Source organism: Zonotrichia albicollis, chromosome 15, assembly GCF_047830755.1.
Source record: "Zonotrichia albicollis isolate bZonAlb1 chromosome 15, bZonAlb1.hap1, whole genome shotgun sequence".
Classification (NCBI taxonomy): Eukaryota; Metazoa; Chordata; class Aves; order Passeriformes; family Passerellidae; genus Zonotrichia; species Zonotrichia albicollis.
In genome coordinates, this window is record NC_133833.1 from 7,226,393 (window position 1) to 7,252,661 (window position 26,269).

The 26,269-nt window shown below is 42.0% G+C and overlaps 1 protein-coding gene across 1 annotated transcript in view; it reads left to right on the forward strand.

Annotated features, from left to right (window-relative positions):
- ADAMTS2 (ADAM metallopeptidase with thrombospondin type 1 motif 2) overlaps window positions 1-26,269 on the forward strand; it is a 170,998-nt gene that overhangs the window by 102,762 nt on the left and 41,967 nt on the right. The window contains exons 4-5 of the mRNA XM_074552498.1: window positions 11,271-11,473; window positions 22,427-22,510. Coding sequence (XP_074408599.1) covers window positions 11,271-11,473; window positions 22,427-22,510 — 287 coding nt within the window. The remainder of the gene's footprint in view (window positions 1-11,270; window positions 11,474-22,426; window positions 22,511-26,269) is intronic.

Consider the following 26,269-nt stretch of genomic DNA (forward strand, 5'->3'; position numbering starts at 1 on the left):
TATACTCAGGGACATCTTTTTACCTCTCGATTCTCAAAATGGAACATAAACTGTGGGTGTTGCAGCTGATGCTTTGTGGAAGGTTTTTGTATTTCTGTTTTTTTCCCCTGTGATTTTCGTTCAACTGATCACAGGTATCTTTACAATAAGGTAAACTTGGAGTGGCTTGGTTAGCCAGTTCTTAACTAGGTGGAAACAGGTGATAGAGTTCAACTAATCCAGCCCAGTATTCAGCTAAAACCCAAAATTCATTGCAGGAACTCAGATCTGGAGTGACTCTGTTTTTACTAGTTTTAGAGAGAATGTGTTAATTACTGGAAGTCTTTATCGTGTATGTTAGCATTGCTCTCAGTAAACTTCTTGGTTACTTTAGCAACTGCTTTTTAAGGAAATCTGAAAGGATTTTTTTTTTTGGTGTTGGCTTTAACATTTCCATTTCTTACTATGCAAGAGTAACAGGCTGGAGGCTAAATGGTCTTTAAATACTGTTCCAGTTCCAGAGGCAAAAACTACTTGGAGCTTTGGAACAGCTGTCTACTTTTATCCTTAGCAGCATCCACTGTTTCTCTAACATCCATTGACTTGTCTAGTCCTCTTAGCTCCCAATTGGGTTAAAAACATTTAAAGAGAATTTGAGTTAAAAAAAACTTAATATCTCAATTTTCTGTTGTTTCTGATAGTTTTCTAATGTTTGATTTAATTTAAAAACATTTCTAATAGAAATGTTAGCTATCAAGAGAGCTGTCCATCCATCAACCCTCCAGCCATCTTTGTTAAAATATCTAGTTCTCTTATTTTAGCATTACTACATGTAAGTATATCTATATATATGAGTGTGTATATATATACATGTATGTATGTATATATATATATATATGTATGTATGTATGTATGTCTATATATAAGAGGCTTCCCAGCCCTTCTTACTGCCCATTGTGCATTTTCTTTTCAAAGTCTCATTTCATTCTCTGTAGAAAGAGCAGAGCATTCATTACTATTAAAGCAATTTTATAGCACACTGCAAAGGGAATACAAATGCAGTTTCTGACCACTTTAAGCCTTATTTGCACAAAGATGATATCTTTAATTCAGGAGATAAATTTCTTGCTACCTAATTCTTGAAAGGCTTTTATTTTGAGGTGGGTTTGATTTGTCCCTATAGGAGAGTTGTCTGCTGCCTGCCAAGGAGCACTACATCTTACCAACTACATCTCATTTAGCAGAAAAATGACCTGAGCTTGATTAGGCTACAAGCCAATTCAGAGGACAAGCCAGTCAGCGCTGAGTACAGCTTGTTTATCAATAATATGTGAATAACCCAACAAAAATACAGAGGTCCTGAAATGATGATCGTTCCTTTGGGGGAAGGGGGGTAGATGGTGGAGAGAGGAAATGGAAACTCCTTTTAGTCTTGGCACTTACAGTTGAGTTGGGTGAAAATTTTATTGGTGATAAAAAATCTGGAGTTTTTCACTGAACTTCACATTGATAAAAAAGGAAAAAATCCTGAAAATGTAGGGTGTTTCATGGCAGTGCATTCCAAACAAACCATCTCCCTTCTTTCCCTTGAGTTATTTTATAATTTGAAATTATTCTCTGCATTGAGACTTGAAGTGCTTGATTTCATATCAAATGAGTAAAACTGGATTTCAGATGAACTGAAATGTGTTTTTTTGTTCACATTAAAAAAAGTTCAGTATTCAAGTCCATTTGACCTGAAAGGAATTAAAAATATTTTGGACCTGCCAGAAAATGAAATAAATGCATGCTGACCTGTTCTAATCCCTCTAAAGCTCCCAGATATTAATGCTAAATTTATCTTGAGAAAGGAACATTAAAGCCCTGCCTGCAGGTGCTGGGGAGATGGTTTGCCTGGCATACCTTGGCATTTGTCCTTGTGTTCCCTGGAGCTCTGGGGCTGTTCCCAGGACACAGCTTTCAGGGATGGGGAGTGGGATGTGGGAGGAAGCCCTGGCTTTGCTTTCCTAGGACCAGTGGGGAACTGCAGCAGGAAAACCAACAGTGATTTCTTTTCACTTTCTTCTTTTGCATTTGTGTCCTCACAACTTCTGCCTCTAAATTTGCCTTTTCCCCAGAGGGTTTTGTTATCCTCACACCCATTCATCTGCTTTCCTTCCTCCCTACCTTCTTTTCCCCTCTCTCCGGCCCCAGCCCATGCTCATGAACAGGACTGCCCATTTAAAGCATCTCTTCTCTGCTGTCATTGCCAGGACCCATCTCCCACCCACCCACCACAACAGAAGGGCAGCATTTCACAGTTTGCCTTTTGTAGGGCCTGACAGATTGAGAGCTCTTGTACAAATAACAAAAGAAGCCTTTGCCCTTGATTTTGAACTGCCTTGGGACTAAACCTCCTGCGCCTTCCCTAGAGCAGAGACTGATTCTCTCTTTCAGGAGTTTTTACTGTCATTTTGAAGTTTAAGAAACTCCTGCATCCTCCAAGTGAGTTTTGTCTTTCCTGCACTCTCTAATCAATTGCAGCTGAGTTTGTTGGTGCAGAAGGTCCAGGCAGATTTAGCAACAAGGATATTTTCAAAACATAGGTAAAATTATAACTCTTTCTCTCTCAGTGTTAAATCCTGCTAGCAGAAGTAGCCAAGGCATCGTGTGTTGCCCTGCTTTTGCTCAGCCTGTCTGGATGAGGTTTTCTTCTTGTAATACTCAATTTACCTTCTTTTCCTTTGTCTGACTGCTGTTTTATGGCAAAATTTTTTGAGATGTACAAGAAGTCTGTTGAACTCACTGATATTGCAAAATGAGACCTGTTTTGCCTTAGAATTTGGGAAGATTTTCTCCTTCCTATGCTTTTCTTCGCAAGGTGAAATGAGCAGAATGTTTACTCTGTCTAATTAAAAGATCATTATGATTATGTAGGAAACAGAAGATGTTTGCATTATCATTTTTGCTGTACATTGTTTACACTGATGAGTTTTATATTCTACTTGACATTGAGAACATTCAATTGTATAATTTACAACTTTGTGAGACTTTATAACTGAGAAAAGTGCTGGCCTTTAAAAAGGATAGAATAATTCCACTTTGGAATGTTGCCGAAAGAAAAGACTTGAGGTTTATGGCTAAAAAGCATAGGAAAGATGCATATTTGCTTCAGTCATTATTTTTCAGTAATATTTCAATGATGCATGTTTATTTTAGGTATTTCTTTGCCTTTTCTCCCTCATCTCACCTTCCTGCCCTGGCTAGAAATTTGACTTCTATTACCTGTGTGTTTTTTAATGTTATTTTCTTGAACTGTAATTAAACTTCATTTCCTTTTCTTAGGGAATACTTGGTTTATGTAAAGACAACTGCCATCCCATGTAATCTGTTGTTATTCAGGTCCTGTACCACAGCTTGGCATTTCATTCTGTTAAAAATGCAAGTGGGATTGTTAGACATGCCACCTACAAAGCCATGGGGTCAGCTTGGCAGCTTACTTAATGTGCTAATTTGCTGTAATTTAATCATGCTTGGAATATGGATTGGGCATCTGAGTATCTTGGTGGCAGACTTGGACTCACACAGCCCATAAACACTGCGTTAAAGCCTGCTTGGGAAAGGTGAGTTGTGGTCAGCTCCTGATCCTTTGCCTTTGGGGCTTCAGGTGGGGTCTTTGGGGCTCACAGAACTCTGTGGAGCTGTGGCTCTGTGCCCAGTGCCTGTGTGGAGACGTGGCTGAATCTGCAGTTTAATTAATTATGCATTAGCTGCAAATGAGATTGAGCTCGCTGAGCTCCCTCTATGGCTCCCTGTGATCCATGCAGAGCAAATCCTGCTCTGCCCAGGCACAGGGAGCACTGCAGGCCTTGGGAGGGATGGAGCCCTTGTCCCAGGCCAGATGGGGGCTCTCAGAGTGGCTGGGGTGTGGTAAATCAGGCACCTCGTTCTGCAAGTCACAGGCTCTGCAACACAGGCCAGCTTACAATGACTTGCCAAAATATTTGCCAGATAGCACTTCTCAGATGCAATCAATTAAGTCAGTGAAACTTAAAAGTTGGCTTCTAAATTAGTTTTCTAGAGTAGCTTTCTTTGCCCCTTTTTGAGCTTACTTTAAAGCACTGAGTTTGGACTTCTTGCTCCTGCATTATTTGGTGCTAAACTGTGAAACCTGTGTTTGCATTAGTAAGGCTGATAGCTGAAAATTTTCCAAAGGATAAGTTTTGCTGTTGGAAAAATTTTGTATTTGGATCCCAGAGACCTCTATTTCAACCAGGTCACACAAGCTGGTTTCCTGGCTGGTTTGCCATTTCTTTCATTTCCTCTTTTTGACTATTATGTAGTAAGACGAAAGTTAAAATTTTAACGCACTATGTTTCACCATTTGGAAAAATAAAGTTTTAGCCTGGGGTATTCTATTACCTTGCTCTCATTTAATCTTCTAACAGTGCAATTATCTCTTATCTTTGTGTTATTCTTTGTGTGACTCTGGCCCTGATGAGATCAATTTAGTATTCAACTTCTCTTTTTAGTATTGTGATATCTTTTCACTTTGATAAGCCAGAAAAAAATCTCCCTGGCAACACCTAACTGTGGATATTCTTTGTGCCTCTGGCCTGTCCACTTGCTACTGTGTCCACCTGGCCGTTTTCACTGCACTAATTGGTTTATCCTTTGGAAAGACTTTTTTTTTTTTCTTTTAACTTTGGTGGGTTCATCTTTGTTTTTTTTTTTTTTTATATAATTCTGATTCTCTGATCTAGGTTTAGATTGCATATTGAGAAAAAATTCTTCCCTGTGGGTGGTGAGATCCTGGCGCAGGATGCCCAGTGCAGCCTGGAAGTGTCCAGGCCAGGTTGGACATTGGACAGGGCTTGGAGCACCCTGGGACAGTGGAAAGTGTTCCTGCCCATGGCAAGAGAGAACAATGGGAAGAGCTTTAAGGGCCCTTCCAACCCAAACAGTTTTGTGACTTTATGATTCAGGCAGGCACTTGAGCATGTCCCAAGTTTCAAAGTCACTGTGCTGTTGCAAAAGTGACAAGGAAAAAAAGAACATTGCTTGTGCCTGTGTGTTTGCAAGAATGCGCATTCACTCTGCAAAGGGGGGACAATAGCTCTGCCCCAAGGAATTTACAATTGCTGTCTGTATGAAATACTGTTAAATACTTGAAACTCCTGATTTCAAGCGCAGGACCAGATCATTCCAGCAGGAATTCAGCTGCTCTGTCTGCTGGCCTTATGCAGCTGGAGTCTGAGACCTATTTTTGCAGAACCCAGCCCAACTTACCCCAACAGCCACGGCAAACTCCCCCTGGCCAGATGAAAGGTGGAGCTGGCTCTTGTTAAAATGTGATTTGACCAGAAACAGCATTGCCATAACTCAGAGGCAGAGAGCTTGTAATGAGATCATGTGGTCAGCAAAGCACACAGCCAAAAATCTTCCTTTTAAATGCTGCTTCTTTGCACATCAGGGCAGGACAACAATTTGGGAAGTTGGAGAGGATGCCTGGTGCATACCCAATCTTTTGTTTACTAGTGTGGTCTTACTTTTTGTTTATGTAAAAATATGTGAGAGGAGGAATTTGATCCCACTCCTCAAGAGAACTCTGCTGCAGTGATTGCTCTTGGTTAAGGATTCACCAAGTAGCAGTCATTGTTAACCTGTGATTCAAGAAATCACAAGAATCCCACAAAAATTGAGCTCCAAGTTAAAACTGTGTTGAGGCAGTGTCCTCCTGGAGATGCCTTTTAAACAGGGCTGACTTGGTTATCGTGTACCAAGTTCACTCCATGGATTTCCTCTTGTTTAGGCTGTTTTCAATTTGCTTTCACCTCACAGAAGCTTTCTCCCATTTTAATTCCCTGCTGCCTTTACCCAGTTTTCTTATGAGTGATCTATAGCAGAAGGGTCCAAATTCAGACTGCAGTATGGGAAAGGGATTTATAAATTATGAAACACCAATGTAGCAAAGCAGGATGGTTAGGGGGGAGAAGAAAGACAAGTAGAGGACATTTGGAAAACAAAGCAGGGAGCAGAGGAAGGTGAGCAGGGCTGTAAAACAATCAGAAATAAGTTTTGAAAGAAATAAAAAATCAGAGAAAGTATTGATTAAGAAATGACCATAACACAACATGGATGTGTGCAACTGTAATGAAAAACAAAACCCCAAATGAAGGAACTTAAAAATGGGAGAATAAATCACTAGAAGATAAAATCCAAGGTTGATGACTGTTCATTGTTGACTCCAACCTCCATGGGCTGGGCTTCAATTTACCATGGAAGGCAAATGAGGGTTTTGGTAAAATGCATGAACAGGCTAATTGGAGGCTAATTAGGGATCAGTTGATCACAGAGCACTGACACAAGAGGAGCCCCCAGGATCCAAGTGGCAGGGAGCATTGCAGAAGGATGGCTCATGATTGAAGGTGCAATTCCCAGAAGAGCAATTTTCTGTCAAGCTGTCAGCAGCGTTTGGTGCTTTTCCAGAGGTGCAGATGTACTTGAGCAGTGGGAAGCTGAGAGCTAAAGCAAGTCCACCCTGCCTGCTTCTGTGAGCTTGTTCCTCCTGCATCTGCAGCACAGAGGGATGGATGGGCTCGTGCCTGGGCTGGGATTGCAGCCCCAGGCTTGGAGTGGCACTGCCACCATGCTGTGGTGCAGCTGAGCAGGGCTGGGTGCCCCAAGCCCCTGCGCTGTCACAGATGTGTTTGCCACCCCAGCAGAGCAGGCTCCAGCTGTGCTCCACATCTGCCTGAGTCACCGGGGTGAAAAACATGAAAACAACAACGCAAAACTGCTGGTTTGCAGCAAGGAACGGGGAGCTGGGAGTTCCTCCAGCAATGTGTCCCAGGAATGGAGATGAGTGGCAAAGCAGCAGCTCAGCAGTGCTGATCCTCGTGTGGCTGCAGAGAAGGTGCTCAGCAGTCGGCTCAGGCGTTCGTCTGCTCCCACGCTGACAGATGAAGTGTCCACAAAAGCAAACCAGCTGCATTTCAATGGTGGCTGCCTGGGCTGAATGCTGCACACCCAGGTTTGAAATGAAATTCCAGCTCGTTGCTGTGCTGACAAGCTGCAGATGATGGCTGTGAACATGACACACAGTTCAGTCTCCCAGCTGCTCATCCTGGCCTCTGCTCTGGGCTTGCCAGAAAGTTCCCTTCTCCCTATCAGAAAGAGGAGATAATATATTAGAAACTGCTTTATTAGCACAATATTGCTGCTGTGAGATTGGGGAACCCTAAGGCTGGTAAAGTCCAGTTGTTTCATAAGGTGCAGCTGTATTTTCCTGAGCCTTTTTGAAAGAGGTCATGAAAAAAACCAAACAAGAGCATGAGCCAGCAACTGTGGGTTTGGTGGATGTCCTAAAGGGAGTGACAGAAAACACAGGGAGAGGGAGTTTTTATGGCAGCAGTGTGTTCATGCTTCAGTAACTCAGAGCATCTGTTTGAGCTTTGCCTGCCATGATGGGTGAGGCAGAATCAGGAGATGTCATGTAATTGGGTTTCCATAAAGAACGTGATATCAAACATTCATGAGCAAGGCAAAAATTCCCAGAAAATAAGGTGGTGTCATCCCAAACTGTTGCAGATGGGGAATTCTTCTGAAGATGTGCAAAGGCAACACTATTTGACAACTTGGGCACTTTTTATTCCTTCCCTGGAAGATGGTCTACAGTGGTAGGAGAAAATTACTGAAGTATCTGAGGGTTTTTTGGTTTTTTTAAATATTGTGAAGTTTGTAGCTGGCTTTAGGAAAAAAATAGGGGTTTTGAGGGAATTTTGTTGAACTGTTAGAGTGCGGCTGTCATTTGATTTATTCTGAATGAGCAGCAACAGAGGGAAATAGAAGCTTCTCTGTGAGTGATTAATTTTCACAAATGTGAATTTTTCCTAGCAAGAGCAAGAGGGTTTCAACACAGGCTGGTGTGAGGCTCTGCAAATGCCAAGTGTCTCCTCTTGGGAGATTGAAAACAAAGTTGGCACCAGTGATTAGTGGCTGATTTGGCAAAAGTTGCTGAAAATTGACATCTGAGGGAGAGGTCTTGTGATGATTTAGTAAAACAGTGCAGTTTGAGACTACTTTTGTGGTGTCACTGTGCAAAGTGCAGGGGCTATCAGAAGGAATGTAATGTGGAAAACGTGAAGGACGAATTTGGTGTCTTATTTAGTCCTTTGTGCTTTCTCTTGAGCTTTTCTATCATATTGTTAGCAGTACCATGATACAGCAAAGTTGCTGACGTTGACTAAGGAAAGTTAAGATGCCAAAACACCACAAATATTTCATTTACTACATATGCAACTTTGTTTCTCTTCCTCTTTGCTAAGATATGGGTATTAATTTCGCTTGGATGTAACTGTCATTTAGGAGCAAATCCAACATGGGAATAGCATCACATGGTCCAGCAAATCCAGCAATTCATCATCCAGGAGCCTGGGAGGCAGAGCGGCACTGGAGGAGGGCTCTGTGGGGTTTGTGGTCAGGCGTGTGTGGAGGCATCCCTGCCTGCCCAGGGACAGCCTCTGGGAAGGAGCACTGGGTGGGAAATTGGGATATGAACCAGAAATCTTTGCAGCTACTGTTGTGAATGTTTTGAGCTGTGTTTCTGGTCTTGGGATGGTTCCAGCACCAGCTGGAGCCAGTGTGGCTTTCCCTCTGCTGGGAAGCACATGGGGTTGGTGCCTCAGAGGTGCCAGTGCCCAACACTGGGTGTGTTGTCCTGAGGGGAACAGCTGAGGGGTGAAGGAATTGTGTATATGTGGAATTTTTTTGCTCCCAAGAAAATATAAAGTGGTTGCTTGGCACCTAGTGGGAGGGAGATGACTTCCAGGGAACCTCCTGATAACTTTTCTGAGGAGTTGGCAGGACTGTAGGGACTACAGTGTGACAGTGATGAAGTGAGCAGCAAAGAGGGAGGACAGGCAGTTTTTGCTGCAGGATGGTAGGATCACATTTTGCCTCTGGCTGATTTACTCACAGCAGGAATAAAGGTACTGTGTCAGGAGTTAGTTTGACACATAAGGGAGAGAAATAAAAGCACAAAAGCTCAAGATGCCTTGACAGCCAATCACCCACCCAAATAACAGCCTCCCAGCAGCAGAGCTTGCTGTTCACAACCTCAGTGCATGGCTCAGGCTCTCCCCCTGCCCAGCACTGCTGTTCTGCAGTAGCTTCTCTCTGATAGCTTTGCCTTGCTGCTGATTGCTTTAGCTTTTTATGCAGAGCAGAGAGAAGACATGACCTGCAGCCCCTGCCAGCCTAGGCTTACTTTTCTACAGAGCTTTTAAGATTTATGGTCATATTTTACAGTAACTATGATTTGTCTTACAGATAATGAATATAGATTGCCCCATGATCCCATAGTGATGGCTTGGTCATTACTCCTGAGCACTAGCAAGGAAATTTTAACACTGAGGTTTTCCTGTGGAGAAATCCAGCAGGCAGGGCTGGAGCCTGATGGAGCTGCCTCCAGTGCTGTCAGGCCAGGCTCATTCACCCTCCATGGTACACCTGGGAGTGGCAGCTGGCTCTGCATGAGGGATGAATTCTCATGCTGAATCATGGATTCTGACTGGAATAATTGTAAAAGTTGTGGCCCCAGGAGCAGGAGCTGCTGGGAGCCCTGAGGCTGGCAATGAGAATGTGGTGGTTGTGCTTGTTAGCTACATCAAATGCTGCTCTTTGGGGAGAAGGACACGGGCTCCATGGGGGTGTTGGAGACCACATGGCACCTTCTCTCTGTGCACAGAGCAAGGGCAGCTCTGCCAGTGCACTGCAGAGGAGATCCTGCAGCTGTGGCTCTCAGGACAAGCGTGTCCTTGAAGCTTGCGGGAATCTGGCAGGAAGCTGTGTCTTTCAGGGGCTGTCCTTTGGTCTCTTTAAGGAGAGCAGAGAGCAGCTTCTCAGCACACAAGGCACAGCCTCTCTGGCTGGTAACCTGTGTGCTCCATGGGGACTGGAGATGCCTGGTGTGTGTCCCTCCTGGGGACACACAGGCTGTGCAGGTTGGTGTGTTATTGTCACCTCAGTGGGGAGTTGAGGGCACTCTGCTCAGGCTGCTCATTGCCCAGGACCTGCTGACACAGCAGCCTGAGGCAGCAAGGTTCAGGCAAGAGCACAGATGTTCTTGTAATGAGCCCAGTGATCTGGTGACTCATTCCCTTCCCAAGCAGCCACTTTTGATGTGAAAACTTCAATAAGTGGAAATGGAGAATCCACTTTTGTAACGTTTCCAAGAGCTGTTTCTCATTTCTAGTTTGAAGGTGATGGCTTGGGCTTCCTCCCTTTGCTTCCCATTATATTTCTGTGAATGAAGCATTGGGACCTTTACTCAACCCACAGCCCTCTCTGCACTTTTGCTGACCTCTCTGAGTCTTTCCTGACACTTCCTAAAATCAAGAGGTTCTCAGTAGTGATTCCAGACTCATATAATGCAAATGGTAATAATGATATGAATGATAATCATTGTTATGCTGTAGGATGAAATGCCAAGATTCCATATTTTCATGTTAATTTTTAGTAGATAAGTGCCACATTAAGCATGTCCATCCTGTCAGGGAACATGCTTTTCATATCACAGTAACTGTTAGAAATCATTAGTAATGAAGGAGACAACTGTTGTGCCTGGTGGGCTGGCCTGTGACATGCAGTAATGCAAAGTGACATGGAAAATTTGGAATGAAGGATGAAAAGCTGTTAAAAAAATTGTGGACATAGCTATAAATTTATTAATCTCGTATCTAAAATGTGGCACTGAGATGTGATGATAAATAGGATCCATTTCACTACTGTTGGAGTGCATGTGTGTAACAGAAAGGAGCTAAAGGGTTGACGCTGGGGGGACTGGTTTGGTGGTACCTGAGGGGATGGCAAAAGGCTGTGCTGGCAGCTGCACTTACCTGGAAATAGGAATCTGTGGGCAGTAAGATCAGATCTCTAATTGTTCTAAATAGAGGCTACACTGGGTAGCATAGGATCCCTGGACATGCATTTCAGTTAGAAGTACTTTTAAGCAACAAGTATTTTACTCAAACAGCTCTGTTCTTCTCATCAAGACATTGGTATGACCTGCTGCTCTTTGGGGCCTGTATTTATTGTGCAGTATTACTTTGTAGAAAGTATTGCTTTTACCTTGCAAAACAAAAACATTTTGGGTCACGTTTCTCTCTCATTTAGGTAGTTTTAACTGACATTTCGTGAAACTAACGCTGTTATACAACGCTCAGAACACAACAAATGCTGCTACTTCAAATGAATCTGAGCTGAAACCTGAACCTCTCCTGGCTGGTAACTCTCTGTGTGTTTGCTCCCAGGCTCCAACCTCACTGTCCTGGACTCTCTGGGCAGCGCCGTGGGCCTCGCTGAGGAGCAGGTGCAGGGCTGGAGGCGGCGCCGCCGCCGGCACGCCACCGAGGACGACTACAACATCGAGGTGCTCCTGGGCGTGGATGACTCAGTGGTGCAGTTCCATGGGAAAGAACACGTTCAGAAGTACCTGCTGACCTTGATGAACATTGTGAGTACAGCCCCGCTTGCTGCCCTGTGGGAAGGCTCTGAAAGGCCTGGGGATGTAGGTTGGGCAAGCCATTTGAATAAGACGTAACAGATTTTGTTCGTGGCAGGAGATAAAATAACTCTAGGAGGGAAATCCAGGCCACTTTCAGAAAATCCAATAGGGGAAAAGCAAAAATAAAAAAAAAGAAAAAAAGAGAAAGGAGCCAAGACAGAAGCTGAGTGTGGGACTGTTAAAATGTTCAAAGTCCTTCTTATGTGCTTTGGTGGGTGGGACACAAGGTCAGGGGCTCAGGTTTTTGGAAGTCATTATGTTTCAGCTGTATATTCCCTTAAACTAAGCTTCCTGCTGAGGAACATGGTTTGGAGAGCTCTCTTCAAATAAGGTTCTAACAGAAATTACAACTGGCTTTTAAATTTTTAAAACTACTCTGCTGAATTCTTTGATTTCTCAACAGCCACTTTAGGTCCCAGGCCACCTCCCTGCTCCTTGTTCACACTGCAGTAAAATGTTATGCAGTGTAACTCTGAGCCTTCTTAAATTGATTTAGTATTTACTCCATGACTGATATCTTTAGGTTTCCTTAGTTAAATATTTAATCTTCATAACCATAGTCTGTGTAATAGACTATATAGTGTAGGAGTGATGAAAGGAGACACTAGGGAATATTATGTTTGAAAGAATCACTTTTTATTTCTAAATATCAATGCAGCAGCCCTCTAACACCCCAGACAGTAAGCAAGGACACTATTTTTTGGAAAAGAATGAAGACTTGAAAAACAATCCATAGTACAGATAAAAATCCAAATATATTTTATTTTTTTGCCAAAGAAATAGAAGTCAGTGGTAGCCCCCCTCATAGGCAACTCATTTGGGGATGACGTTCTTCCTTCTCCTTCTCGTCTGGAACAGGAGTCTTTTCTCAAAAAGACACACTTCTGAAAAAGCTTTGGCCTCAGTGAATGTGTATTCTTAATAAAATAGTGTTGAGTAAAAAAATTGTAGGTCTGCTCTGTTTTTGACAAATGGAGTCTGACTGCTGAAGTTTACAGTCGTGTCAAGAGGATGAGCCTGTAGATGACTCCTTTCACGTTGCAAACCACAGAGGCAGAAATCCAGGCTGTTAGGTAGATTTGTCTGGGATGCAGTTTTTCCAAGATATATTTTTTTAATTATGAAGCTTAGTTTTTTTCCTTCTTTATTACGTTCTTTTAGCAATGTGCAGAATATCACTGTTTTTCATTTTAAATTAGAGGTGGAATACAATTTGAGAAAATCCCTTGTGTGATATAAATTCAGTTATGACTTTTTATAACAGCATTGTAAATAGTTAAAAACCTGCTCTGACATTAGAATTATGGAGTACTTGGTGTCTGCTCTGATGGCTGTAAATGCATATATTCTAACAGAAATGACATAGTGAATTTAATTTATTTGTGTGGTTTGTTTCCTCTGAGGCCTAAAACAAAGTCTACAGTGAAACAGATGGTTTTATGCATCTCTAAATTAACAAGTCAAACAGGCCAAACCAGGAATGTGGCAAACAGGCCAAAATAGATTAAACAGGACTCTTTACTTATCATGTCACTTAAATCTATTTTTAAGAATTAAAATATACAGTAATGGTAAAGAAGCCATAAATGTTCCAGCTCTGGAATATACTTTTTCCTAATTTTAGTAAACCAAACCAAGACACAAATTGCAAGAAATAACAGCTCTTCAGCAGCCTGTCTCTGCAAGTGGTTTAGAAAGTGCAGCCTGTGTAACCATCCCCACAGGGCACAGCAGCTCTTGGCACAGGCAGCAATTGTTCTGTTGAGGGCTCTGAGGTAGAAACGTCTTTTGGGGACTGGGGATGGGTCCCATGCCTTGTGCCCAAATTCGAGGAGCTGCTTGAAATCCTCAAGGCCTCTTGAAAGGCACTGGAAAGTTGCTGGCAGTCATCAGTGTTGTCCTGCTCTTTCTCTCAAAAGTCAGCTGGTTTCTAGAGTTTTTTCTCTGTATTTCAGCAGAGGGGTGGTGATGGTAACCAGCCCCATTTCCAGCTCCAGCACAGAGAGGCAGGAGGGGTTTATTGCTGCAGATGGTGCTGGGGACCCGGATTGTGCCAAGGACAACACAATGCAGAACCTCTCCTTCCTCTCCACAAGGCAACTCCAGCTCTTGCCCTCATTGCTGGATGGGTGCAAGGTGTAATTCTGTATAGAACATGGCTTTGTTCTCCTTTCCTGAGGTTCACAGTGACTCCTCCATTGCCCTCTCTTCTACCTCTTTGAATTTTGGGGGGTTTTTGTTTAGAAAATGAGCCCACTATAAGAGGCCTTGGGGTGCCTGGCTGCTAGGGGTCACGTGTGCAGTGTGTCTCTGATGAGATGTGTAGGTCCACACTGAAAAAGAGTGACAAACAATTCCAGCTGTATTTTTAAATCTAATTGGAGATCCTCTCATAAGAATCAGATTGTGTGTACCCTGCTGGATTTAGGATGTAATCAATTAGCTTCCTGTACTAACAAGGCATAGAATCAATTAGCTTTGTATGGTAACGAGGTAGTAAGCATAAAATCAAGAATGCATGGTAATGAAATTAAATAATAGTGAAGATATTTACTGGAGATAAAACAGGTAATCAAATAGTTGAATTTCTGAGGTTCCAAAAATGAAATAAACCTTAGGTCGATTGTCCCTCCTGGGGCAAGACATTACTTTCCCAGAAGCAGCTCCCAGCATGGCTGCTTCTCCCACTGTGCCTGATCTCTTTGTGTGTGATGGCGTGAACAGTTGTCCTTAACTAACTTTTCCCAGGGATCTTGGGTGGAACCCTACCACCAACCCAATCAAAACAATATATTTTTTTTTTCCAAGCTCAGCGCAATGACTGTAAATTCAGTAAAATCTGTTTTGTGCAGCTCAAGTGATGTGTTACAGTCCACACCTAAAAGCCATGAAGTGAGAAAAAACAGGGGCTGGGTGTCCTGGCTATCTTGAATAGCTGTGCTAATATTTATCCCAAAGTTTGGAAATGAAGTCACTCCCAAACAAATGGTGATGGATGCCAGAGGATTTTTAACACGTTGGGCTGCAGCCACGTATCGTCTGACTGTGCTCCAGCCGTTCCACTGCAGCGAGCTCGGCCTCATGCCTCCCCTTTTTCATCCTCCAGTCATTTCCTCTGACAAAACTCTGGTTTCTCTTGACCTCCTCTCTTTTCTGGGCTCAGCACCACGGGGACATTCAGTCACCTTTGGAAAAGATGCCATTGTTTTCACTTTGGAGACCTCGCTGCCCCTCGCTTGCACCATTTTCATTGCGCGTCATGCTGTGCTTTTTCCTGGGAGGGATATTGGCCTGCACAGTCCTCTGCATTTCCAAGTGTGAGCCCACACATTGCACAAATCAACTTTGTATTTATAGCATGCAGGAGCATTTCCACAGAGGAGACATATTTGGGTGGAATCTTGTAGTTCTGTAGTTACTCAAGAACATAGAAGGTAATTCAATTTCAGCAAGAAAGCATCTCAACCCCCCTGGTAATTGTATCTGCCTGTACAATTGCTTGGGAAATACTAGAAAAGTGCAAGGCTAGAAGTGGTGTTGCAGAATTACCTTGTTGCTTGGGAAAGGAAAGGTTTTCACTGCAGGATGCTCTGGGAGGAGAAGGGCACAGAATGGATGTCATTGAGCTGAATGGCTTGGATGGGTGCACTGATCAGAGCATAAAAATCTGGCTGGGTGGTCAAATCCAAAGGGTGGTGGTAAATGGAACCAAATCCAGCTGGTGGCCAGTCCAAAGTGGTATCCCCAGGTCCAGCAGTGCTCAATAGCAGTGATCTGGATTAGGGAATTGAGTGAATCCTCAGTTCATGACACCAAGGTAGATGGGAGTGTTGATCTGCTGGAGGGCTGAAGGCTCTGCAGTGGGATCTGGACAAGGCCTCAAGTTGCTCCAGGCGATGTTTAGATTGAATATTTGGAAAAATCTCTTAATGGTTGTTAAGCATTGGAACAGGCTGCCCAGGGAAGTGGTGGAGTCACCATCCCTGGAGATGATTAGAAGATATTTGCATGTGGCACTTGGGGTTGTGGTTTAGTGGTGACCTTGACAGTGCGGGGGTTGATGGTTGGACTTCATGATCTTAAAGAGCTTTTTCAACCTAAAGGGTAAATTGATTTTGAAATGGATGTTGTTGGTACCCAGTACTGGTGCTGAAATTCACTGCTTCATAACCCTCTTAAAAGTAGTTTTGAGGATTAAGCTATTTTCAGGAGTAAAAGTCTTTAAATTCTTTTCCATTCCTTTACTGTAAAAGAGCTGATATTAAAATATTTATATATACTTATTTAATGTATATATGGCCAAAATATTTGTGATACTAAAGCCCATCCCCTCAAAGAAGCTAAGTGCCTAATTGCTGTTATTTCAAAGGGAGATAGACTCTAAATAAGAGCTATGCCTCACTCTGGGCCAGATTTATCTGAGTATTTAGTCATTTACCTGCCTTTGAAATCAGTGAGAATCAGTATTAAAAATTAGCTCATGGGATTATGTATCCCCCAGCCTTCAAGTGAAACCTCAACTCCAGAACAAATACATTAAACAACTTTTCATTTGAATAACTGAAATCAATGAGAGTTATGCAGCTGGGGGCTTTGGAAAGTCCCTGGAGTCTTTCACCTGCATCTTTCAGCACTACACATGTCTTTGAAATTGTGGCCCTGAGGCGCTGCTGAATGTGTTATCTGTTCTCTTTAATAGGATGTACATGATACTACTATTATAGATGAGATTTCTGCTCTCGTATCTCTGGCTGATGAGGGATGAAGATTTGCAGGTACAGAACAGCAAGTCCCTAATGAGAGGAAAGGGCAGAAATGCCATCGGTTTCTAACTGACAGTTGGATAAAAACCTGAAAGCATGTCTAATTCTAGCTGCTAAAAAGAAAGTGATGATTGAATACATTGAAATAATGGTGCTCCCTGTCTTCAGAATCATGCTTTTTAAACTAAAAAGCATTTCTTTTAGACAGCAAGGATAGTTCAATAATGTAGAATTCAACTGGATTTTTGAAAATTAAATAATTCATAAGCTCCAATGCTCATTATTAAAAATCAGTTTATTTGAATATGGGCACTTTGAATTTGAACTAACTCTAAGAAGTTTCACAAATAACAAATGTAAGTCCAGCTCTATTCATCTGAGGGACTTCAGCTGTCTGTAGCTGAATTACAGCTTGTTTGAAAGTTTAAATTTATGTATGTGAGTTAACTCCACATTTTGACTGTTCATTATACACCAGTAGCTGTGACTGGTGTGAACAGTGTCTGAAGAGGCCTACATGAGGTTATTTTTGTTCATTATCTTGATTGCCACCCTACAGTGGAAGCTGTAGTTGTGCTTGAGCATTCAGGGGTTCCTGCAGAAAAGATCCTCTCAGAACTCTTACAGGTTGTGCTCATTTTCATAGGGATTTTATTCCCAGTGTCAATTAGGTGAGCATTGCTCATTATTGGTACCTGGAATGTGCCTTGCTGCCCTATCACACAGGTTTTGGTACCATCCTGAAGGTAGAGGGTAGGTACTGTTAAAAGATGATTTTTATCTTTACTCCAAATACCAACATGAGCTTTAGCCACAAAGGTTTCAGCCAGGGACTTCTGAGTTGTGGCAGTATATTTTGTGAGATGGAGTGTGGATGATTAGGATCAGCTTTCAAATTCTGGGCGCTTTTCTTTACCAAACACTCAGATTTAAAGAGGTCACCATATTTATTACTTTGACACCACACCCCTATCCCTTGTAGTAAAGTGATAAATCAGTCTGCTTAATTATTTTATGATGTTGATTTTATTAGCATGATCTTGAGACAGTAATTCAGAAAAATACTGAGTCTGTTGGCGCAAAGGTAATTTACAGTGTTTAGAGAAACTTCTCACAGCAGTGGTTTATGAGCAGGAATGAGAAGTTCCAAGAGCCTGCGGGAGGAACTAAGAAAAATAAATTAGTCATGAAGTCAGAAAACAAAGTCTATGACCTTTCTAAAGCCAATGTTACAGTCGAAGATGAGATAGAGGCCGGTAACACGAAGCTACCTAGTGCCTTGCCAACACATCTGCTGGGGAATGTTTTTCATTTTGATCAGAAGCAGCTAACTTGGACTTGGTAACACCTACTGACTCTGACACCAGAGAAGGTAAATCAGGACTCAGACTCATATTTGTATAGAAAAAGTGAGATTCCTATCTCTGGTTCAAAATGTACATTGCCAAGCTCTTCTAAAACTGCCCAGTGTATGTGGTTTTGAGCAGAATGATAGATGTTTTCCAAATGTGGGATCACAGTTTGACCTTTAAGTTTCACATGTCTTGTGAGCTTTCATTCTTCTTTTTTCCTTGTGATGCTCAATAAAGATTTCAGGAAAAAAAGAGGGTTCCTCTCTGAGGAAATGAGGAAATGCCTTGTAAGGACTAGAAAGGGTGATTTGCTGTATGACTTTCTGTGGGACCATAGTACATCCACCAGAGGAATTGATGTAACGTTATTCCTGTGGGATTAAGATAAAGCTTTGGGAATGTCAGAAATGCTCATTTGGGATCTTCAAAAGCATAAAAAAGGTGATGAAAATCGAAGAGCACAGTGGTGTTTGAAGCGGGACCACAGAAAAATAAAGTGAGAGGGAAACGCTTTTGGGAGGGTCAGATTACAGAAGTTTGTGCTCAGTATCCACCATGACATTTCTGGTTCCTATCCTGTAATTCAAACCAGACATTTCTTACAGAAATAGACAATCACTGGATGCCCACCAGGCACCAAGGCTTTGCTGCAGATAATTATGAGCTGATGAATGAGCTGCATCTCGGGCTGGGCTCTGACAATGGCTTGCCAGCAGCTCTGCCATCCCACAGGGAAGGAGCTGATGCTCTCCAGCTTCTCCAGGATTGCTCTGGCAGAGATCCACACATGGTCCCAGCTCTGCCTGGGAGCACGTAGCCATCAGTAGTTTCTGCAGCAGTGGTTGTGTAAGGATGCTGGGTGATCAAAGAGCAGGCTAATCAGCTTGGATGGATCAGCAAACTGTGGTGGCTGCAAAACCAGATGACTCTTGGTTTGTGCCCTCTGCAAAGGGTCAGATGTGCCCTCTGATGGCCCCTGGTGCTGGGTCAGAGCTGTTTGACACTGATGGTGCCCGAGGTGGAAGCTGTGAAATGTCCAGCAGGGGTGTGTGCTCAGGAGCCTGGGGCAGCAGCGCTCACCCAGGCGTGAGGAGCAACCCGTGGAGCTGCCTCAGGAAGGACCTGATGCTTTATGGTTCAGGAGTTGTGTTCTGATGAAATGATCTGCCTTTTGCAGAGCAGATACTAACAAACTCTGCAAGGCTGGGACTCCTTCTAAGTGCATGAATGAGTTTGCTGATGATTTGCCAAAATACACAGATATACACATATTCTCCTATGGTGCATTGGTTTAATTAGGGATCCAGGGAACCACCTGACTTTGCCTAAAAGTCCTGCCAGCTCTACCAGCAGGTAACCTGCTCTGCACCAAGACGAGCAGAACTGCAGGCTGTTGATTACTATTTGTGTTACAGGAGCTTTCAAAATTCCCTTTTAGGATCAGGCAGTGCTTTGCTCAGTAATCAAAACTTTCCAGTGCTTCTTTTACAAAGCATGAGGCACCTCACTGGTGCTTGGCTTGCCTTTAACTTTTTGATGTATTCTATGTGCTTACTGTGCTGACTTGAAACTTCCTCAAGGCAGGAGAATTATAAAATTAGCAGAGAGGGACAGATGAAAAAAAAAAGTAAATAAAGTCTTTGTTTTTCTTATGTAGCACCAATCTGTGCTAGCCTGATTTCTACACAGAAGCTTTAAATAGAAATGTGTGTTTTCCTTTGAAATATCCCAGAAAAAGAAACCAAAGATATCCCAAAATAGTTAGTGAACTACAACAGCTTGATAAAAGTCTCTTTACAGTATTTCACTGTGCTTTGAATTCTTTGAGATTTACCCAGCCTTCTTCATCACCCTCTATAAATGCTGAATCACTGTAGGACATTTAATAAGATTTAATTCATTCACTGCCTTCAGTACAGGAGCTGTGATTATGGGATGGTCTCTGTGTACTTTTTTCCTCCTATGCAGCAATTTAATTTTAGACTTACTGATCTAAGAACAACAGGAGATTGACTCTGGCTTTTCTTCTGTTGATATGAACCAGGATGTCCTGCTGAAGTACATGAAGATGCAGGGCTGGGAAAGTACTTGCAGTCTTTTCCAGAGATGTGTGTATTTATTGCACAGACATGTGAACATGTCTGGCTGTCTGTGCTATCAAACACTAAATTTCAAAGTTGTGAGTTGCTCTCAAGCCTGGAGCTTTCTGATTGCACAGGCTGGTTGGTCATCTTCTGCCCTATGCATTGAGCTGCATTAGCTTGACTCTGCTTTCCTGTTGAAATAAGAGGTGGAAATGTGGGGAATCTGAGCTAGGGATTGTGTTGGGCCTTTCAGTGTGTGCATTTTCATGAACCTCTGAGGGCACAACATTCATTTGGATTTTGTATCTCTAACAGATTCCTGCAACAAATAGGTGTGATTTAGGCTGTGCTGAAAAGAAGGAAAAGCATCTATTTCAGCATATTATTCATGTGCAGTGAGACACTCCTAGCAAACCACAGTTTAGGTCAGAGGAAGATGCTGGGTGAAGAGGGCTTGGACTCATCCTTATTAATGAAACCAAGGCCAGAGCTTTGAATTGGCCTGCTGTCTCGCAGAAAATCCAGGATCCCAAGAGAACCAAGCTGCTTTTTACAGTGCTTGTGCTTTTCTGCTCATTCACAGTTTGTTTGTTAGATGTCATTTGCATGAATAGTCAAACAGTGTTTTAATTCTGTTCCATCAATGTTTTCAAGCCAAGTTTCCCTTTGGCACACAACAGCGATACAGTTGTTCGGTTACTCAACGATTGTTAAAAGAGGCTTAGGTTAAATTCTGGATGTTAATGAGAGAGTGGTGTGCACCAATTTGGATTATGCTTTATGAACTAATTAAATACTTATTTACATGCTGTGTTTACTGTCCTCTATGCACAGCAGTTTTTTGTTTAATACTCATTTCATGTACAGGTAATTTGCAGCTTATTTCAACCTCATATCCTTGATGTGAGTACTCTCTTCTCACCACACAAAGAGGGAGGCAAATTAATATCCCTGTCTCCCTTGACAGCATTCAAGGGTCTTTTTCCTGGGTGAAAGAATTTTTGTAAAGCAAAATGTGTTTATGTCTTACCTCTTTATAGTTTGTGTTGAGCAATGGTCCTCAAAGTAAAATTAAGAGCGTTTTAAAAATTTTAGAATATAAAGTTAGTCTTCTAAAGTCTTATTTAAACATGCAAAGAGATGATCTGATTTCTAGAGGGGTTGTTCACAAAGCAGATTTGAGCATAATCAGCTCCTTCTACCCTGCAAGGAAAACAGAAGCCCCTGAGGCCACTCATAGCCGTGGGCTCCTCATCCACCATTTTAATCCAAGGATCTGCTTGCTCATCAACCTGCATCCCAGGCATGCCCCAGAATGTTCCCCAGGTGCCCTGGAGGGTGTGGGCCTCCTCCTGGAGCTGTGGTTCAGCAGGACACTCAGGACTGTTGAAAACTTGGATATCTACCAGGCATAAAATAAGGCTCTTCTGTCAAAAAATACTGATGAAACGAATTAAAATTCACTTTAAAATGTCAGCGGGGATTGCTTAGCAAAACCTACACTGATGTATTTAATTTTAATGGTTTTTGAAGAGATAAAATATGGGCCATTAAAACTGGGGCTGATTGAAGTAGTAGGACATTATTTACCATGTTTCAAATGAAAAGTTCCCTGAAAGTTATTTATTAGCTTGAAGTAATGAATCTAGTTTGCAGGAATAAATGAAATCTAGGTACATCCAGCAAAACAGTTCAGTTTGGTGCAACCTTTACCAAGGGAAGGAGGTTTTAGGGAAGGAACTTGCCTTGCAGGGATCTCATCTGCCTCTTCTAATTTGTAAAGCTAAACCCCTGCCATTTGGCCAAGTCTCATGCAGTCTTCATCACTGAATACTTAAATCAGCCTCGTTAACAGTTAATATTTGCCCAGCTTGCCTGTAGCAGTGTTTCCTAAGTAATTGTTATTCATCCACATTGCATTCTCTACTCTAAATATTTACAGTTTTCTTTTCATCGTTCCTGGGGTGATTTCCCCATGTGCATGTTCAGCTGTGTAGCTCTGGTATACAAAGAAAGAAGACAATTTTAACTTGCTGGCATTTTGTAGCTTTTGTTCTACTTGCAAAGTTTAACACTGATGAGTTTTGACACACAATAAAGCCAGCTCATGTGCCTGACCAGCTTTTTGGGGGAGGCACATCCTCTTGGCAGAGTGTGATATGATGGGTCCCAGATGGAAGAGTTACAGGGTGCAGCTGAACTGATCCAGTGAATGGCTCTTGGGAGAGAGGTCCTGTCTCTCTGCTCACTCATCCCCTTCCCTATGCACGTTCCTGCTCAGCAGAGAGATATTTGGGATTTTGCCTGGATATTTGAGATTTTGCCATGCTCCAGGCTCCAGTGGGTACACATGGGTCAGCTCAGCTGCATGGTGTGGGTGCACCAAGATATCTCCAAGTGCAATTAGAGTGGCACTTATACACCTGGTAATCTGAAGTGTCTCTCTCTATATATATATCTATATGTATATCTATATATCTATAAATCTATTGTTCTCTATTTTAAATTATTCCCTAAATTATGGCCTGTTGGGAGATTACAGCAGAGTTTGGAAAAACCCCATTCCCTCTCTCATTAGTGGAGTTTTTCATGTTTTAAATATGATCACAAAGTGGTGTCTGGCCTAATGACAGAGCATAAAAGGTACTGGCTGTATCACTGCCTTCATAGTTACCATTGTTAAAGCACTGAACTCTTTTGCAGGTTAATGAAATTTATCATGATGAGTCCCTGGGTGCTCACATTAACGTTGTCTTGGTGAGGATAATCCTGCTGAGCTACGGCAAGGTAAGGAAAGGTTAATTTAAATGGAGGATATCAATATCTCTAGACTTCTTTCTTTTATGAACAGTGCAGTTACTGGGGACATGTATTTGTTTTGTATTTTAATCCATATATATTATCCTTACTAGTTCGTGAATATAAAGAACTTTCATGTTTATATATATCTGTTTATCATTTAAACTTTACATTTCAAATAATTTCAATTTCTTCTGGGTTTTCCCTGTGTCACTTGATGTTACTGCTTAGCTCTGGCAGTCTGTCTTTTCACATTTGTTTGGAATAGTCCATGAAACATAGAGAACATTTTAGTTCCTACAGAAAACACAATTGTGTTCTGGTTCAAGTGTATGTAAGTAACAGTAAACACAAGGTCAGCTCTGCAAGATGCTGAGGGCTATGGCTGCTTTCTAAGAACTCATTTATACTTGTGCTTATTATCAGGGGAACTACACATGTGCTTAAAGTAAAATGGGTGTTCTGTGGAATAGGGGCCAGAAGAAGAGAGCTCTGCAGATCAAATCTGTAATTAAAAATATCAAGTGTTCTTTCTCTCATTTTCTGTGGAAGGGGATGGTCCACAGACAAAACCTGGGTAAAAAGGAACAAAATGTTAAATGGGTTTCAATAGTATTGATCTGTTCAGTACCTGTGTCCTGTTACTGCCAAGTCAACATCAGATTCCATGGGAACAAGAACAGGACGTTTCAAGTATGTTGATAACTGCTTTGGTTAAGGACATGTGATTTTAGTGCCTCAAATGCAGCATCAGGCCCAGCTGCTCAGAGCAGAGTGTTAACATCCAATACACCTTCCTGTGACTGGAGTTGCTGGGATTTCCATGTTCATGTAGGAACCCTGGATTCTGGATGACTCCATGTCTGTTCATGGAAGTTGCTGGAATGCTGTCAGCAAAGAGCCAGAGCAGATGGTGAAACTTCCCTGCATTCACCAGCTTGTCCTGCTCAATACCAGCTCAGAATTTCCCTCCCTGGTGCAAATGAGGGAGCTCTCAGGTTTAGTCTGGCCTCTGCAGGAGACTGATTACCTGGATACAGGTTAAATTTTTCTGTTGGAGCTTCCCCATCTGAGAACTAAACACACCAATCTATCTCTGCTTTTCCTGCAGTGATGGTAATGATGTAGTTATGCACTTTGAATAAGCTTTATCAGATGTATGTCCTAAGGTAATTGTAAAAAAAGGTCATATTTGCCATTTTGTGATTGAAACTTCATGGAGTGTGTAGTTAACATTGAATTACAAAATGGTTGATATATCCTTGTCATTGCTATAGTGGCAAAAATTGATTGCAAATTGACTTATGAATCTGATGTTGCAATAGTGGTGGAAGCCAGCAGAATTAGTGCCTGGGCTAGTCACTTCTTTGCAGTCCTTAGTACATAGGTATTTCATAATTGTTATGTGTTTATTATTATTCATCTTTAGCCCTATAGATCTACCTCAGTGTGAGCTCTGGCTATTTCTGCCATTTTCCAGATGGCAGACAGTGGCTACAGCAGTCATCATTCCATCTTAAGGATCTTTGTTTTCTTGTGAAGAGCAAAGATTTGTCCATTTATAATTTGAAAGTTACCAGTTTCATATTCTTTAGAGAGGAGAGTTGGGGTGGAGGACAGAATCCAGCATTTTTTGGCAGGTCTTTGGCCACATCACAGAAGTAGCATTTGCAGGTCTGTGTAATCTTCTTGTGGATATTCTGCTTCTGAATTCTACATCCACAATCTGCAGTGGACAAGGCTTTACCTTCTGAGTTATCCTGTTGGTTTCAGTGGAATAATTCTGCTATCACAAACTTGTCCCAAAGATAATTTTTCTTGCATTTCCATATCTGATTCTTGTTTACATGAAAGACAATCTATAGATTTCTAAAAATAGTAAAAAGTATATATAAAAGATATAATTCCAAAACTCCTCTACTTTAAGATGTGAGAACCTGCATGCCATGGCTGTATAAGAATACATCCTTTTCTGTTCATGTTTTTAAAGTTCCTGATAAGAGGACTCCCAGTACCAGGGAGTAGAAGGTGAGGAGATTTTTCTTTAAAGTTTTGGGATAATTTAGCAGTGGAAAAGCATAGAGAAGTGTATAGTTCTTATTTTCTGAACCTGTTCTGAGGGATTAGAAAAAAGCCTTGAATATTTTACTGTCCCACACATGAGCACTAACAATTTTTAGGAAAATATATATTCAAAACACATAGTGTTTAGTGGGGTACTTGTAGAAGTTAAGGCAGTGCATGAATGAAGCAGCGTGGTTGGCTTCACAACATGAAAATGTTATCCCAGTCTTGTTTGAGTAAGCATTTCTTTTGAAAGCATGGAGCTAATATCTTCAGATTCATTTGCTTCACTGCAGGCAATTTATATATATTATCAAGGGTGCCATTTAAATAATCATAATAATTACATTATGGTTCTGTAATTGATGAAGTATGTACCATCAACGTCAGGTTTATGACAGCACTCTCAGCTATTGCCAATTCTCCACCCCTGAGCAGCCTTCTACTGGATTGTGGGTTTTTCAGATGATTATATTATTTTATACAATATGTCATCTGTTGATAAGAATAATATGGACAATACTTGAGTTGCATAGCAACCAACCTTTCACTGGTTCTTGCTTGAAGGTACTCCACTCTTTCAAATGTACTTATATTTTAATATTCTCAAACACAGGCAAGTGTACATGCAGAAGTTTCAGTAATTTCAGGAACAGCATTAATATGTGTAAGATGGAAAAATGGAACATATTCCTTGGCGATCACATGCTGAAATTACTTCGGGGATGAATTGAAAAGATCTGACATGGTTTTACTGAATTAGCACTTTGTGTGAGTTATCACCTCAGGACTTTGAGGGGGAGGCAGGCTGAGCCCTGCCAAGGGCACCAGGCTTGGGCTCTGGCTGGGTGGTGTTTGGGGAGCAGGCAGAGTGTGGCTGGGCTGGGGCTGGGGTAGATTTGCAGGACTTTGCAGGAGCTGCCAGCCCTTCCCTGACTCCCCACTTTTCTCTTAGTACTTCCTGCAAATGATGTACCACAGACTGATGTGAAGGCTTCAGCTGTGCCTTGCTGCTGCCCACTCATTTATCAATTCCATCATTAAGATAGAAAAATATGTTCTGCAAAGGCTGCTCCATATCTGTGTTGGCTTCAGAAGCCACAATGCATTTCTCTGCGTTTTCTTGACATTGACTTCCAAAGTCACTGGCTTTTTTGATGGGATGGGATACTGCAAGTAAGTAAACAGGGTTCATGCAGTGCATTTCTCTTCAAATGGGAAAAAAATGAGCTGGCTCATTTCTGCCTTTTTGACTTCAGTAGTAGGAAGATTGGTTCCAAATTTTGGCAACTGCGGGTATATTTGAGATTAATATAATTCAATGTTTGTGCAAATTATTCCACTTAGACCTATTTTGGTTGTAACAGCTCTATAATACAGCTAGCTCTAGAATACTCAGGGAAATAAGCAAAGCAACCACGAGCACCAAGTGCAGAGGAGGTTGCAAGAGATGAGCTGAGCATGCATTTAAAAGCCCTGACTGGTTATTCTAAAATTTGTTTGGAAACATTTAAACACTGAGCACTGCATAAAATCCTCTCATCGCCTCTTTGAGGTGAATGAATAAAGATTATTATTCCCATTTTACAGCTAAAAAAACAAAGATGTTAAGTGTTATTTTCCAAGGCCACACGGAAGGCCACTGGCAGGCTGGGGATAAGACCTCATAAATTCCTGGCTGCA